Source organism: Drosophila mauritiana, chromosome 2L (assembly GCF_004382145.1).
Source record: "Drosophila mauritiana strain mau12 chromosome 2L, ASM438214v1, whole genome shotgun sequence".
NCBI lineage: Eukaryota > Metazoa > Arthropoda > Insecta > Diptera > Drosophilidae > Drosophila > Drosophila mauritiana.
In genome coordinates, this window is record NC_046667.1 from 11800518 (window position 1) to 11816092 (window position 15575).

A 15575-nucleotide genomic window follows, 5' to 3' on the forward strand; every position below is an offset into this window, starting at 1 on the left:
CCACAGCAATGAAGCCTACGCAGCCAAGTCGGGAATATTGAAAGCTCCAAGAGAGGCTTAAGAGAGCGGAACGACTGGAAGAGCGCTGGAACGCGATCCTTGAAGCCACAGCCATTTAAAACTGAAAAATTATGTTTACTTTGTTTCCCTTTCCATTACAGAAATAAAAAAACAACTTAAGTGACCTTCATTGCGGTCCAGACGAAAACAAAAGACCGGGAAGCAAAAACGTGGCTTAAACCAACTTGGCTAAGCATGATTTACAGTTTTCAGGCTCTGTTTTTGCTTATTTTCAAGATGAGTAAGCTTAAGTCCGCTGACAAGTTCAAGTTCAACGATCATAAAAAGTGAAAAGAGAGCAGGGAAGTGTATAATGTGTGTATCCAATTTGTGCATTGTTGATAATCAATATAAACTTATGTATGTGTTATATATGCATTTTCGAATCGAAAATCACTTTTACTCGAATGCATTTTATTATGTGCTTTTGTTCCCCTTCGTTGTTATACCCATTAATCGTGCGGAAAACGGGTATATTTATATTAAAACATGAGAAAAAATACGTAAAGAATAAAATACGTAATGTACACGTCGGCAACTCGATAATGTTTATTTTTTTGATTTATTTTCAGTTTGTTGGAAGGTCATTTAAGGGCTGTCCCCGCATTTGCCGTTCAATTTCATGCGATCGACGACCCGTTCACATAATTGGTGTCAATTTCGAGTGCAATAAACATCCAAACAAGCAGTAGTAGCCATGATAACATAAGAAATAATGAAGAGAGATTCGCCTATCTGATACCCATTACTTCGATAACATACTTTGAATACATCGCTTGTTAAAGAGATACATAGTCCGCCTAATGGAAAATAAATTATTTGTGTACATTTAAGTATGCTACGAGTATGCACACTTAGCATTTTTATATTTTCCAAACATTTTTAAATTGAGATAATTTTCCACAAGAATTCCCACATTTTCGATGTTTATAAATACAGATGAATGTGATATTTTAGTTAATTATAATTTAGCCCAGTATACCCGTTGAAGTAGAAGTAAGGGGTATAAATGCAACAGTAACGAGATTTGTACTTTGCAGACTGTTAGTTAACATTGTAAGTTTTGTGTGCATGGAAAAGCAATTTTTTTAAAAATCCCTTAAATTAACAGATATTTAAAAGTACTCAAAGGTTTCTAAGTAAATAGAGAATTCCTATATATGTAACATTCGGTACAGAAAACAAACGCGAATTTAACGCCTAGTCTGTTACTCAAATAATCATGACCACAAATCCAAGTAAACAAAGAATTTCTGCCTATTATGTGCTTCCCCCATGATTAATGGATGGGGCTATTCGTCTTGGGACAGCTTGTTGCTTAATGCTTAGTCTTTATGGCTCCATTCCAATATTCTCCCCCATTCCACCTACCTGATTTTCCTTCTGCTTTCATTTGACTTATCGATGTGGCGTGCATTAACAATCAATACGCCATGTCAGGCACCTGAATTAGTTGGGAGCTAAGATTGGAATCGAGGGGCCCAAACAGCGTATTAGCCCTATGGAATAGACCAGGAATATATCTAATTCAATCATGTCTAAAATAGTCACTAATGCGCCATGTTTACGAGGCTACAAAAACTATTATCATTTTCTGTTGGTAAAAATAGGAAATTTAAGAAGTAATTATGTTGGACACAAAAGGAAGTAAAAGTTTTATCAACAAAATCGACTTATATATATGTGTCTATAAGCTACCATATTTCAGTGCTAAGCACAATCAAAATAAAAAATAAAACAAAAAAAGTTTTAAAGCATATATGAAAAAGTTAACGTATGTAACCTTGACATTGGATAGCACTTTTTGTTATGTACCTCATATGTATGTTCCATTAAGGTAACAAGTTCTTCATTGGAGTATTTAAAAACATTGCACTTGGTATGTTTTGCTAATTGTCAACCATCAATTCGTCTGAACGTCCTTCCATTAACATGCAAAACAAAAAGGGAAAGCTAACGAACAATGGAAAGCCGAAGCATAAACACTCTATATATGCTTATTAAAGCTTTCATTTACTTAAGCGTGTTGTCTTTAATTTGTTTTGTAATTTATAAAAAAACAAAGCGATTTTAAAAGTAATCTTTATATCATCCGAATTTTTACCTCTAGGAAAGCCTTCTATTATCCTTAAAAATCCCAGTAATCTCGAACTTTTCCACGATTTATCGCCTATGCTCTTTAGCTGCGCAAAATGCACGCCGTTTGCATGCTGCCTCACTTGGAAAGGGTATTTAATTGGCCACGCATGTGGCTGCGCTGCATTCGACGGCGGCCTGAAAGGCGGCTTCAGTTGCCGTTGGTGAGCCAAGCGGCAAACAACGCCCAATTGGCAGCGGAAAGGAAAGCGGAAACCGGAAGCAAGAAGAAGACAGAGAACCGGTTAGGGTAGCGTCAAAATGTGAGTGTCTCCTTGCCTGCATTTCGTTGTTTTCCCCACCGCCTGTGTGTCTGTGTGAGCTCGTGATTTGTTTACCTGTCAAAATAATAAATATAACTTTTGTTTTCGTGGGGCATAAAATACGGCCAGTTGTTGCTGTTGCTGTTGGCATTGGTAGCGGATTCGAGGAACAAGCCAGCGAAGGACTCTCGACGCCTGTCTGCCGCTTCCTTTCCCTTCCTCGTCCGTTTCTTGGCCAAGTGCAGTGTCAAAAGTCAAGCGAAGGATAATGTGCCTGTCCAACAAGAAAAACGCCAGTAAATTTTTTGTAACCTATATCCAAAACCGAAACTAAACTTGGCCCACTTAAAACGAAAGAGATCTGAGATGGATCTGAAAATGTGTAACGATTATTGTATCTGTAAAAAAACATACATACATGCAAAAGTATTGAGTTGGAAAATGAAATTTTCTTAATTTTTATGATATTGAGTATAAGGTTTGTGGAGTTTAAAAACCTCGCCTGAAAGTATGCTATCATTGTAACCCACCTTGCATCAATTCCATTTAAATCCAACAACTGATTGAAATCTCTTATATCTATCTCAACTTTTGTCAGGCCTGCTTGCCTAAAACTCAATCAGGATGTTCCTGAATCATCGCCTTCATGGACCTATCTTCGCTAGGATCCTCTTGCTGCGCCGCAGCCTCATGAATCAGTATCAAAAAAGGATTGTCTGGAGGCAGCCCCATACTGGCCAGACTATCGGAACATGCCGCAAGTCGAGCCTTTTGGAACAGGAGCGGGAACCGAATCGTCTTGGAGAGGATTACCGCATCTACCAGCAAAACGTCGACTTGGATGCCTTCTTCGGCGAAGAGCCGAGATACGAGAAGGTGTCGGATGTCTGCCTGCTGAATGACCACTTCATCCTGGTTAAAATGCCGCTACCAGATCCTTCTCCGCCTCCTTCCAAGTCCAAGATTTCGCGATGCTTCAAATGTAACCGTGGCAGTCGAGTTTCCCCCATTCCAGAAGAAACGGATGAGAAGTCTCCTCCGCCGCAATCCAGCTGCCTGCAACCCTGGTCGACTCGAAATCAAGACGAGATGGAAATGTTCGATTCCAGTACCAGGTTAACTACTACCAATACTCCAGGCCTGAGTCCGCAGCCAGCTTCCGTGATAGTGGAGCAGCCGCATCCCACGCTGCAGCTGGAGGCGATCCAATCATTGGCCTCCGGACAGCTGCAGGTGCCGCTGACAAGTCGAGGTCCACTCCACTGGTTCCTCTGGCCCTTTCGCCGGCGCTTGGACACGAGGAGCAAGACCAAGTCCCAGCAGGTTGCCGTTCATAAAACATACTTCGTGCGTTGGAGCAAACCGCCGGATACACTGTGGCATGGATTCGGCGTGGACACGGTGGAGGAGAAGAAGTCAGAACTTCGTCGTTGCCGGTCGGCGGTTTTCTGAACGGCTAACTACTTTGTATATATTTCATACGCTTAGTATCTTAAGGGTCCATTACTTGCAGAAATCTAAGGGTTTCAATAAAGATTTCAAAATACTTAATTTATATTCAGGTACTTCCCACATGTATAGAGCTTATTAGAAATATTAGTAATATAACAATATAGTAATATCAGTTATATGTATGTATGTATATATACCATATCTAGAAAATATTGGAATATTTTTCATTTACCAAAATTTCAATCATGAAGTTCTTCTTTAAACGTTTAAGGATAGTTTGCCTGTAATTTACATACTACTTTCATTCATGCTACTATATCCTTAAGCCCTCATGGGCACATGTCAAACTCCAATTTCCGTATGCAAAATTAGTGGCTGGCGCGGCAACTTCAGCTTGCCACATTGTGTGTGGACCCGCGACTCTAGGCAACTTGGCGGAACTGCAAAACAATACAAAGAAGTCAAGAAACAAAATACGAACCACGCAAATTGCCGGGCCAATGCAGATAAAGCCAGGAGGTCGAGGAATAAAAGTGGACTTAAACTTCTTTTTCAATGGAATTTGCACGCGTCCATGAAGCCCGAAAGTCTGTGGCATCTAAGGGGGGCTTTGGGGCATAGGTGGGCTTCGGGCTGTTGCTTCATTAGCTTTGGGTCCTGAAAATGTCGGGCAATGTCGTTCGTTACTCCCGCCACGGCCGCTAGGTGGCGCTGCCGCAGGAGCCCACAACTAATTACGAGGCAGCTCGCCAAGACCCAGGCCATAAAAACAAGTTCATGATAAAATGCCCAACTACGGGCGTGGCAAGCGAGCGGGGCGGGGGGCGAGACTGCAAGCACCCTGCGCCACCATATACATAATAATAAAATAAAATTAAAACCGTCACGCCAGGCGTCAGTGCAAGTCCCACCACAGTACCGGGACCAACAATCGCGGCACAAAACAAAGCCATCGAAACCCCAAGCGAACCGCGTCCACAAGGAGCTGCCACTGAAGCTGGTCGGTCGGTGTGCGGTGCACCCAAGTCCATATCCACGTCCACCTTCGTCGTCCACCAGCACATGGGCTGGCCGGGTCGAGAGCGGATCGGGCCAGCGGGTCACCGTAATGAACCATTAATATGCCAGTTCCCCACCAAAAACGCGGCGATAAGAACACAGCGCTTTCCAACATCGAAAATCGAAATCGAACTGCGAGAACTGGGCACTGGAAAATTATTCTGAGTTCCAAGAGACTACCCTTTTAGATCCAACATAAAATTAGGTTGTTAATTAATATTTTAACATATTTTTAAAAATGATTTTTAACAACAAATACTAATGTATCATTAGTATATATATATATATTATTGTTTATTATTGCCATATTAAATACATAAAATTAGTTAACTAGACTAAACTGGTTGTCTGGCAGCACAAGCGTTAAGGTTCCAATTGCAATAACTCATCGTTTCTCTCAGTGCACAAAATAGAGTTCTCCATTGTTTCCCCGCCGCCGCGAAAAAGGGCGACTTGTGCTTATCATTAATAATAATGTCGGCATGAGGCGAGCGCATTACCATTTGGATTGGGCCAAATGCTGAATTGGATGGCTCGAATTGTTCATGAAATTGGCTTTGAGCCATTGTGTGTGAGCAGGAAATTTGGCGGTTGGGGCTGTGAATTCACCTGTTCAGGTGGAAAGGTAAGTGCAACAAGCTTAGATCGAGCTTAAAGATAGTATGTATTTCAAATGGGAAGTAATTAAAAGCGGGAACACTACATTTATAAAGAAAGTGAGAACACTTATCAAAAACCTATGTCCTTGTTAACCTACTTTTACCTATTACTCATTAGTTTACAACACTGTGTTAATCGTATTACAACTTGCGGGTAATATATTACTCTACTCTGAGATTACTTTCCACACATAATATTCAAGGTTACCGAATGTTAACAAAGGCAGTTACCTTTGCCACACCTTATTAGCCCCCTTCCAGTCGATCATCTTTTGCATATCCGACATATCCAATACAACCCAAATTAGCCAGCCAATCCGACTGGCAGCTCCGCTTAATTGGTGGAAAGTAGCGTAACCGTTCCGGCCACGTTAACTTTGGCACTCCGATCCGACTGGCGATGGAACCCGCTCAGCAGCCGGCCGACTTGGCCAGAAACAGAAGACACTTGCTGGGCAGGGATGCCAAAAGGAAGCTGACAAGTTGCCAGCCAAGGAGCAGCAGATCCCGCCAAGCATTCCAAATCGATTACGACTGTTTTTCCAAAGATCAAAGAGCGAGTGGGATATGCAGCCATCCCGTTTTAGCAGCTAGCAAGGTGTTTATTAATAAAACTCCAACCATTTCGCCTCGAAAGAGACGCACATAGGGCGAACGAAAGAGACGGGGCGAAACAGCAACAGAAACAGTTGGTGGTACGCAAAGTGTTGACAATGCCCAAAAGTTGGCACCGACTGCGCAACGACCTTCTAGGATCCTAGGGTCCTCGAGCAATCATCGTTAATGATGGCAATGTCCTTGTGCGCCCCGATTTGACAAATCAATTTGTGCGCTAACAGCATGCGCTCGACTCCCAGTCCGCCTGCAAGTCAGTGGGATAGCTCGAGGACGAGCCAAGGACTCGACTCGCCCAATATGCACACAAATATAGCATCTTTCTACATCGGCGATGACAGCGATCACAGTACGAGTAGTTGACCGAAAAGGACCAAACCGAAATGTTTGCCAATACGGCTGGAAACTGTTTGGACGGATCGTGGTGTGCAAGTGTAGCTGCTAACAAATGGGTTTTACAGATTTGCGGATATTACGATCCCAGTAACTCAATCAATCAATCTTCAATGTGGGATGCTCTAAAAGTAGAATTAGAATGTCCTTTTTTATGAATGAGGGAATGCTCTATTGATTTGCAATTCACTAAACTTTTCTTGGCATTTGGTTTAAAAGTAATACGAATTTGGTGTCAGATCTTTATTATTACCTTTAATTCTTACTAAGTCTTAAATGTACAAAATTTGAACATATCAATTTTAATCTTTAATATTAAGACGATTGTCTTATTCATTTGGAGCGTTTTGTAGCAATCTCCGTAATCCGCCTAGCTTCCATTATTATCCTTGACTTATAGACTTTCACCCGCCTCGCATATAGCGATGCCCACAGTTCTGCTTTGCACAGGACACCTCATTAGCAGGGATTATCGCTGCAGCTCGAAACTCTGGAGAAAGGACTCTGCCCAAAGGACTCTACGAAGCGCAATCTCTACCTGACTTTGACTCGGCTTGACTGACGGACGAACTGACTGACTGACTGACCGATTGCCTGCCTGAGTGAAAGCTAAGCCTTTCCTACGCTGCTGGCTTAACTCTTGCCTGCAAAAGGACCCATTATCCTGCGCGGAAAGGGGTTCGTGTCCCGGCTGAGCGATGAGCACCGCGCACGAGGACGAAGAATGACAGCAAATAAAAGTTTATGGCACCATCGTAAATGGGCCGAAAACGAGTTGACCTGGTCCGCCGAAGGGCTGTGCGCCGTTTACTGCATTCTTCCTGGCAGCAAAGGATTATTTCCGAAACGGCATAATCCTCGCTGCGAGAAAGAGATGACGCACATGTGCGAGTGCGAGCCACTGACGCTACAAATCCTTTCGCAACCTTAAGGCCAACTCCTGGAACTGGAAATTTTGATTCGCAAATCGCTCGGCAAATCCCTATTTTGGGTTAGTCCACCTTGCTGTCGAGTAAATATTTTGAGGTTTTGCGCTGCTTATGTGCCAGGCAACGCCTGGGTTTATTGGGTTCATCATCGGATCAGCAGGTAGACTTCGATCTCAATCTCGATCGGGATCTGCCGGTGCCCCAGATGCCCAGCAACAATTAATAAAAAATTAAATTAAATTTCATCTCGAGTCGCGTTGCGTCGTTGTAAATTACTGTTTTCCCTGCCTTTGATGTTCAACACTTTGTCAGCTCATTAATCACGGCTTTTTGGGGAGGGCATACTGCTGGGGATCGGCATATGTGTGTCCATGATCTTCGGGTAACCATTACTTCCATTATGGCCACAGAAGCCGCTCCGTATTTTTCGAGGTTACATCGTCGAGCTTTTCCGCTGGCAGCTTTGCTGGGTAATTTTATATCGCTACCGAAAATTAATGCGTAATATTTTGAATTTAATGATTCGCCGATCGAAGCTTTCTTCTCGGCTACTGTGGCTGAGAATTTTCACCCCAACTCAGTGGGCAGCGAATTAAAAAACGTAATTGGTTTATTAGCCCAGTTGGCCATGATGGGCGCTATTAAATTGGCATTCGATGCTGGCCAGAGATGCAAGAAAGACGGTTGGTTGTTAACAAGATCTCAAGTCATGAGATTTGAGAAATTACAAATATCTTAGATCTAAATGGTTTTTGTGCAATCCGTGCACAGATCTTTGCTAATCTTTCAGTCTACCTGTTTAAGCCCTTTGCCAATTCCGATTCCTAAGTCGATTGTAAAGTCAATATTTACTTTTCCCCTCGCTGGCCAGAGAAAAGCAAATAGCGATTAGGAGTTTTTTCTAGATTAAAATAATAGAGCCAATGGGCCTTAGGCTGTCTGAGCTGTCTGGAGGTGAGGATTCAAGGATAATGACTTCATCAATTGCCATCGCTCGGACACGTAGCCTGGGTGGGTAGGCAGATCCCCGAGGATGAGGTGTGAATTTGAGGTAAGTCCGAACGAGGGCAATTACTCCATTTACTGCGTAGTCCCTATGGACCAACACTCTCTATTCGATGGAATCGAGGGGGCAATTAACACCTTGGTTGGAGTTGTCTTCGCTATTTTAGACGTTCCAAATCATCAGCTTGTATTTCGGGAGTTTTCTCGTCTTTTTTCCGGAAACTATGCGACCCGCTCACAGCTGGATCTGGAGTTCCGAGAGCAGCAATCGGAATCGGAATCTCACGCGGGGCAAGTGTTGAGATCTCCAGCCAGGTCCGTGGAATGCGCAGCTACTTAAAGGCTCTAATGGCCCAGAGGATTTCCCATTTCCCGCTGCGTACGGAAGCGTGTCAAGGCTGCTGAATGGCCAGCGATTCGAGTGAAAGATCATTGGAGTACGTTGTAAATTAGCATAGATATATTTTTTTATTTCAAGGCACTTGCTACTTAGGGTTATTATCTTAAACTCTAATCTTAAGTCGGTACTATTGTCTAGGCTTACATCTACGAATTGGAACTAATACATATGTATATTGTTCGGGAGCGAGTCTGTCAGCGGTTTTCCCAAATGGAAAATGTCTGTACTGCTCCACCACAAATAAAATGTTATTTATATTTTCGTCCCCTGCTCTATATGTATGTACATCTTTGGCGACTTGTAACATGGATCTGCTGACACCTGCTCCTGCTCCTGGAGGAGTAGGTGGTGGATCCGTGTCTCTTCGATTCTAGTACCAGGAGGGATAGAACGGCTGTGGCGGCATCGTTGTGTAGTTGACCTTCGAGGGCGAAGGAAAGGCGGCGGCATTGAAGTTCTGCGGCATGAAGTGCGCCGACGAACTGGGCGGCGGATAGTGCGGATGTGCGCCGGCGTACTGCGGATGCGGATGTGCGTGCGGATGCGGCGCATGGGGATGTCCGTGATGCGAGTGGGCATGGCCTGGAGCCGGATAGGATGCATACTGCGGCGTATGCTGATACGGATGGAACATCTGGTGGGCGGTGACATCCAGAGCCTGGCTGGTCGAGCTGTTCAGCGAGTCCTCCGGCGAAAGTGGCGCATTGGGGCGCAGTGCCTGCATGGAGCTCCATCCGCCGTACAATTGCGACTGACTGGCTGCGATCAGGTCCACCGATTCCACTTTCAATGCAGCCGATAGCTCCTCACTTCCAGCACTGGCATTGGCCAGCGAATGCGAGGGATCGGCTGCCGAGTTGGCCCCACTGGAGGAGGTCACACCAGCTCCACTCACCACCGCCGAAAGGCTGTTGGGTGTGGGTGGCAGTTGTCCGAAGGCGGAGGACACGGACTCGTTGGGGCTCTCGTTACGTGGCATCGTCTGGTGGGCTTCCGTTTCGGTGCCGTAAACAGAACCCAACTGCGTCTCATAGCTGGAGACAATGATGTTACCGGTGGGTGTGGTGTTGCCATTCTCACCCGGCATTATGTAGCTGGCTGTGTTAGCGCTGGGATTGTAGAACTGATGGTGGTGCGGTGGCGTGGTCGTGATTCCGGGCGACAGATTGCTGCTGGCCATTGGAGCTGCGGCTGATACGGAAATGTTGGCGTGACTGCCGTAGAAATCGTATTGCTGCTGGTAAACAGTGGCTGGATCCAGGGAACCCGGCATCATGGCCAGCGGAGCCATGCTGGGCACACTTGATACCACACTGGGCAGAGAGCTGGATGCGGCGACATGGCTGACTGAGGCAGCTGCTCCGCCAGGTGCTCCTCCCGAGACCGAGGTGTGCTGCTTGCGGAGACGAGCACGCCGATTGCTGAACCACACCTGGATGCGTGCCTCCGTGAGATTGGTGCGCTGGGCCAGCTCCTCACGGGTGTAGATATCAGGGTACTGGGTGCGCTCGAAGGCGCGCTCCAGCTCGTCCAACTGGGAAGCGGAAAAGGTGGTCCTGCAGCGGCGCTGTTTGCGCTTCAAGGCGATTCCCGGCTCACTTTCGCAGTCAGAGATGTCCTCATCGGAGGGCTTGCCGTTGTTGTGATGGCCACCGGAGACATCGGAGCCGCAGGAACTCGATGCTTTGGTGCCATCACCAGCCGGAGATCCAGAGGCAGAGGACATATCGTTGTCTAGTGGAGCATCTCGTCCGCGCACCAGGCGCGATATGGCGGACACAGATGGTGCTGTGCTTCTGTCGCAGACTCCCTCGCGGATCAGCTTCTCCCTGATCTCCCACGAGAACATGCCCGGGCTACTGCGCTTGTACTCCTCAATTCGGTTCTCGATTTCGGGCGTGGCTATCCTCGGCTTGGAGCCACCAATCACTCCTGGTCTAATGGAGCCAGTCTCCTGGTAGCGATTCAGAATTTTCGATACACAGCCGTGGGATACACGTAGCTGTCTGGAGATCACACAGGGCCGAATGCCATCGGCGGCCATTTCGACGATTTTAAGACGAATATTGTTGGGCAAAGGACGACCGTTGATAAAAACTCCACCTAGTTGATTGACGCGCCCCTGGCCGCTGTTCATGTCTGGAATGAGGAAGATGAGGAAATGGAAATGTTAGAGGCTTTTCCAATACGCTAGGTAGCGCGGAGCGCGTGTCACTTGATTTACGACACCTTCGACCGGAGTTGACTTTCCGGGAAGACGGGAAACTCGGAGCTAAGGTCGAAGGTCAGAGGCGCGCGACTCTCCCGCCGGGCAACTAATGGCCATTAGAGAGTAGCCGACGGCCTTGGCCCAAACTGAGATCTTTAGCGGGATCTTGGTCAGTCGGTTTAGAAAGGGAGATATATATGGAAATGATCAACTAGGTTTTGATCTTTAGTAAGTATAGTGACTTTGGCAGAACAATCTGGATGATGTTTAAGATCGATAGACACTTACCTTGCATGGTAGAATATCCATTGAAGAAGGGTCTGTGCATTGCGGCAGCAAAGGCGGTTACGGTCATAGTTTCTGGAGGAGCTCCAAGATGCGTAAGCTTGTCCCGGCGCAAAACCGGTGTTAACTCAGTCTCGATGTTCGTATATCACTTGATTATATCACTTTAGTTCTGGACAATGGCTGGACACTTTGTCAAAGTCATAAGTAAGCGTTGCGAGGTATTGATTAACCGATTAGTTGCACTTCGAATATCTAAGTATCTCTTAGTTCGCAATCTCGAAAAGATAGATGAAACGGAGGCGAAGGCGAAGACGAGAACGAGGACGAGATGCGGTGTGGCTCGTTGCGCAGTCTGTGCCTGACTGACTTCACCATCCGAACGCCGGCCAAGATCGTTGCCTTTCTGTGAAGCCACGGCCCAGACGTCGGCCATATCCCACAGCCACTTGGCAGGTAACCACCACGCGGACCAATCGCAGCGCTCTCCACAACGGCCTCTCGCTCTGGCTCACTCGACGCATTTAGCAGCCGTCTCGCTCGCCGCCAGGGGGCGTCTCAGCTGGTAAAAGCACCGTGGAATGGGAGGGGAGCAGAGAACTTTGGATGGGGGGTATATGAGTACTTCACATTCAAGACTGCTGCTCCAGATCCTGGGCATTCCATCCATTCAAATCCTATGCATAGTTTCGACTTTCACTGGCTTCCGGAAATTAATTACCGCATTAAGTGGTGGACCTAATAGCCTAATATATCCTTTATTTATGGATACCTCGTTATAAGGATAAGGGAATACTGGACTGGAAAGATCAATATGCCTGCCGTTTGCTTTTCACTCTTCACTTGAGTTATTCTTTGGGGTTCCACTTGGCCCCGGAAATCAAATTAGATATTCACTGGAACCCATAATGCAATCGAGTACGCGTTTAACACTCTTTACAAGCGTAATATATCCTTTATTGATACCTAATTATGGCTTTCGTTTATATATTGGTACGTGAGTAGCCTCTTTTCTCTCAGTTATTTATAGCTTTCGGAAACGGTGAACAAAGTTTTTAAGTTCAAATTCGAGGTTTTTTGAATTATCAGTTTAAAATATATAAATATAAACGTTTTATTAACTATCTGTTAATAGATCATAGTATATCAAGATCATACTCGTAGTAAAATAGTGAGATATCTAATGAAAGATATTCAGTTGAATATAAGTTTGCAAATGTTATAACATTTTAACCACGGCTATCGATCAGTTTATGTTTCCTACTTTCCAATTTAACATTCAACAAAGTGACTTCATCCATATCCTTACCATGACCACAACCACATCCTTGTCATGCTTTTGCCACCATTATGCACCGCCGCCTCCGGCTTTTAACCTTAGTTTCGACCCTTTTCTATGGGCCGTCGTTTGATTAATTGTAGAATTTCACGCAACAGAGACCCTCGAAAAGAAGTTAAACAAAACCGATGGAAAAGAAAAGAAAGCGCCGAGCGGGAGAACAACGAAAACCTGAAAGCCGCGAACAATAGAGAGCGCCAAGTGTTGCAAGAATTAATGATGGACCCCAACCCACAGTCAGTTCGTCCGCTTGAAACGCCAGCGAGGAAATTGACCCACAGAGATGTGACGAATGTGCATACTCCTCGCAGGATCCGTATCCAAGCGGAGTGCCAGATCCAGATGAGATGCAGATCAAGGACAACGGAGGCCGCAAGGCAACAAAGGTTGGGTTTCTACTGCTCGGTGCGGCTGCCCGTTGGGCGTTTGGTTAAGCAAACCCAACGGGAGGAGTTCGCAGTACCAGGCACCCAGTATGGAATCGCTACATTTGCGCCTGGCAGGATAGCAAAAATCCCCGACGACCTTGAGCCCATGGCCACAATGCCAGACTAGCAAGTAGTATCCTGTGATAATTCAATTATCCCAAACATATGTAACTCGAATCAAATGGATAGGCGCCGCAATCCACCATCGATACCCTGCATTCGATTTGATCCTCGTTGATTTCACAATTTGGCAGGACAATGAGTGCTGAATAGGCAACTCATATAACGCTAATTTCGCGCTATCAACGCTTGGAAAAAGGCGATCCTGCAACAGGATCGTCACTTTGGGTAGAGAAAGGTCCTGAGTCCTGGCCGAAATGCAGGAAGCAGTAGGAGGCATCGGTGCCATAAACGCTGCGAGTCAGCTTCGCTCGCATTTCCACGAATCGGCCAGCGGGAAAATGAAGACACATCCGTGCAATGAATAAGGATGCTAAGAGACTTTTTATGATGCCACCCAGGGTGCTATGAATGAAAGTCCACCTCGCGATCCTCAACTTTCGCCAGCGGATCCTTCGTGTACCTGCGACCCTACTACACATCTCCAAGTCTCGAATCTCATGTGACCATTGGAGGACCTGCCTCGAGAGGCTCGTGCGCTCAATCGATGCACACAAATAGCTATATAATCGATGAAAACAATGCACACATTGTGCGATTTATACGATCAAATTTATTGGAAGTTTTCAATGCTCAACCATTTTGGAATCTGTAGCTGTTCCTTTTATACTACGTGTTTCAATTCCAAATCCAACCCAAAATCCTTAAGGATTTAAGGATAATATACATGATATTCAAGCCCTGCATGATATATAATCCTGCTTTTAGATCATTCTAAACATTTAGTTTTGTAAATATTTTTAGTTTTTACAAGTTTTTTAAATGTGTTTTTTAGTTTTTGCTGTGTTCATTTGACCTTTCCATAAATTCAAAAACCTAGACGAAAGTTGCGCAACACTTTGCATGCAATTTGTTTTACTGCCAGGCTATAAACTTTAGTATACCATGCCATTGTAGTGCAATAAAGTGTAGTTATAGGAACCCATCGTAAAATAAATATTTGAATCAGATATAATTTATATTACCATGCGCATTCATTTGCGCACATTTGATAGAACAGTATCGAATGAGTATTTCTTATATATAACAAGTATATTGTTATTATAGTAATAGGTATGGTTTAGTCCGCAGAATCCTAGGGTACTTTTCCGACCCATACTCTACCAGTTTCCGCTGCTGTTTGTGTTTGGCAATCGATTCGCTTTGGCCGGACGTAATGTGGTCTGTTGTCACACATTGGAACGGCCTTGATTGTTTCACGTTCCCCGGGTCCTAATGTCTTTATCAGGCCCTTTGCCATGGTGATTCCTTCCTTTTTTTCTTTGGATGCTGTGGTGTGCATCGAATCTCCATGTCCACAGCCCACAGAAGGCTCTGCCCGCCGAACGCACAACGGGATGCTTAGATAATGGACTATTTAGAGCCATGATTTCCAGAAATTAGGGAATTCTGGAAGGAATATCTTAACACACCGTGGCATGCAACATCTTTAGGCGTCGTATATTATACTCAGTTAGCAAATCTACGTACTTAGATTTTTAAAAAAATAAATGCATGGCTACTAAAAGTAGAGTTTAAAGGTACTTTAGAGACAAGCGAACAATTCTATTTGTTTACCCATTCGTATGACCTCTTTTTTTAAATGTTTATAATACTTGTAGTATTATAATCTATATTATATTTCATTTATTTTCAATTTCTTCATTTAGCTATGTTTCTAGCTGAAATCCTAAGCCATCTGTTGATCCTCCGTTTCTGCGCTGATCCTCAAATATTTCCACTCGTTCGACAGACTGGCAGGCGGCGATTGACTTTTTCCTAATCCGCAGTAAGTTTTAGTAAATATGTGTCGTATTCCATCCCGTGGTCCAGTCCATCCCATCCCATCTGAGCTGAATCTCCCAGAGCGAGTCCTTGCGCCCTGGAGTCCTGTGACCGGAGCGATCGTAAATCGCAATCCCCGCTAAAGCATGCAAACAAATAGCGGCAAAGTGCGAGATTAGAGGGAAAGTCGCAGCAGCTTAGGTCCTGGATCCTGGCCAGCCTGTGTCCTGGATCCCGCCGATTGCCAGTTGACTTTTTCAAATATTTTGGAAAAGTTCTCGAGTGTTGATCGCCCGATTATAGCGGATAATCGCATTACAGCCCGACGTTTTATTGATCAACAATTGTAAACGATTTGCCATGGCCCATGGCAATCTGGGTGGGACAGGCCAAGTCGGG

General features: G+C 45.0%; 2 protein-coding genes across 2 annotated transcripts; one reads left to right on the top strand and one right to left on the bottom strand.

The window, feature by feature from the left end:
- The first annotated feature begins 2250 nt into the window (after positions 1-2250).
- Positions 2251-3951, top strand: LOC117146112. Its single transcript, XM_033312103.1, has 2 exons — positions 2251-2459; positions 3058-3951. Exon 2 carries the CDS (start codon positions 3084-3086, stop codon positions 3909-3911), a length of 828 nt encoding a protein of 275 aa, XP_033167994.1. The 5' UTR covers positions 2251-2459; positions 3058-3083; the 3' UTR covers positions 3912-3951.
- A 5070-nt stretch (positions 3952-9021) lies between these two features.
- On the bottom strand, positions 9022-11844 carry LOC117150532 (segmentation protein paired). The gene is made up of 2 exons (XM_033317456.1): positions 11469-11844; positions 9022-11110 (listed from the first exon to the last, which is right to left on the bottom strand). The coding sequence occupies exons 1-2, from the start codon at positions 11533-11535 to the stop codon at positions 9342-9344; spliced, it is 1836 nt and encodes a 611-aa protein (XP_033173347.1). The 5' UTR covers positions 11536-11844; the 3' UTR covers positions 9022-9341.
- Between the last annotated feature and the right edge of the window lie 3731 nt (positions 11845-15575).

Bases quoted from the DNA above. Each gene is read 5' to 3' on its own strand.
- LOC117150532 (XM_033317456.1), bottom strand. From the start codon at position 11,535: ATGACCGTAACCGCCTTTGCTGCCGCAATGCACAGACCCTTCTTCAAT. The intron at 11,111-11,468 runs GTAAGTGTCTAT...TCCTCATTCCAG, and splicing joins TGGATATTCTACCATGCAAG to ACATGAACAGCGGCCAGGGG.
- LOC117146112 (XM_033312103.1), top strand. From the start codon at position 3,084: ATGTTCCTGAATCATCGCCTTCATGGACCTATCTTCGCTAGGATCCTC.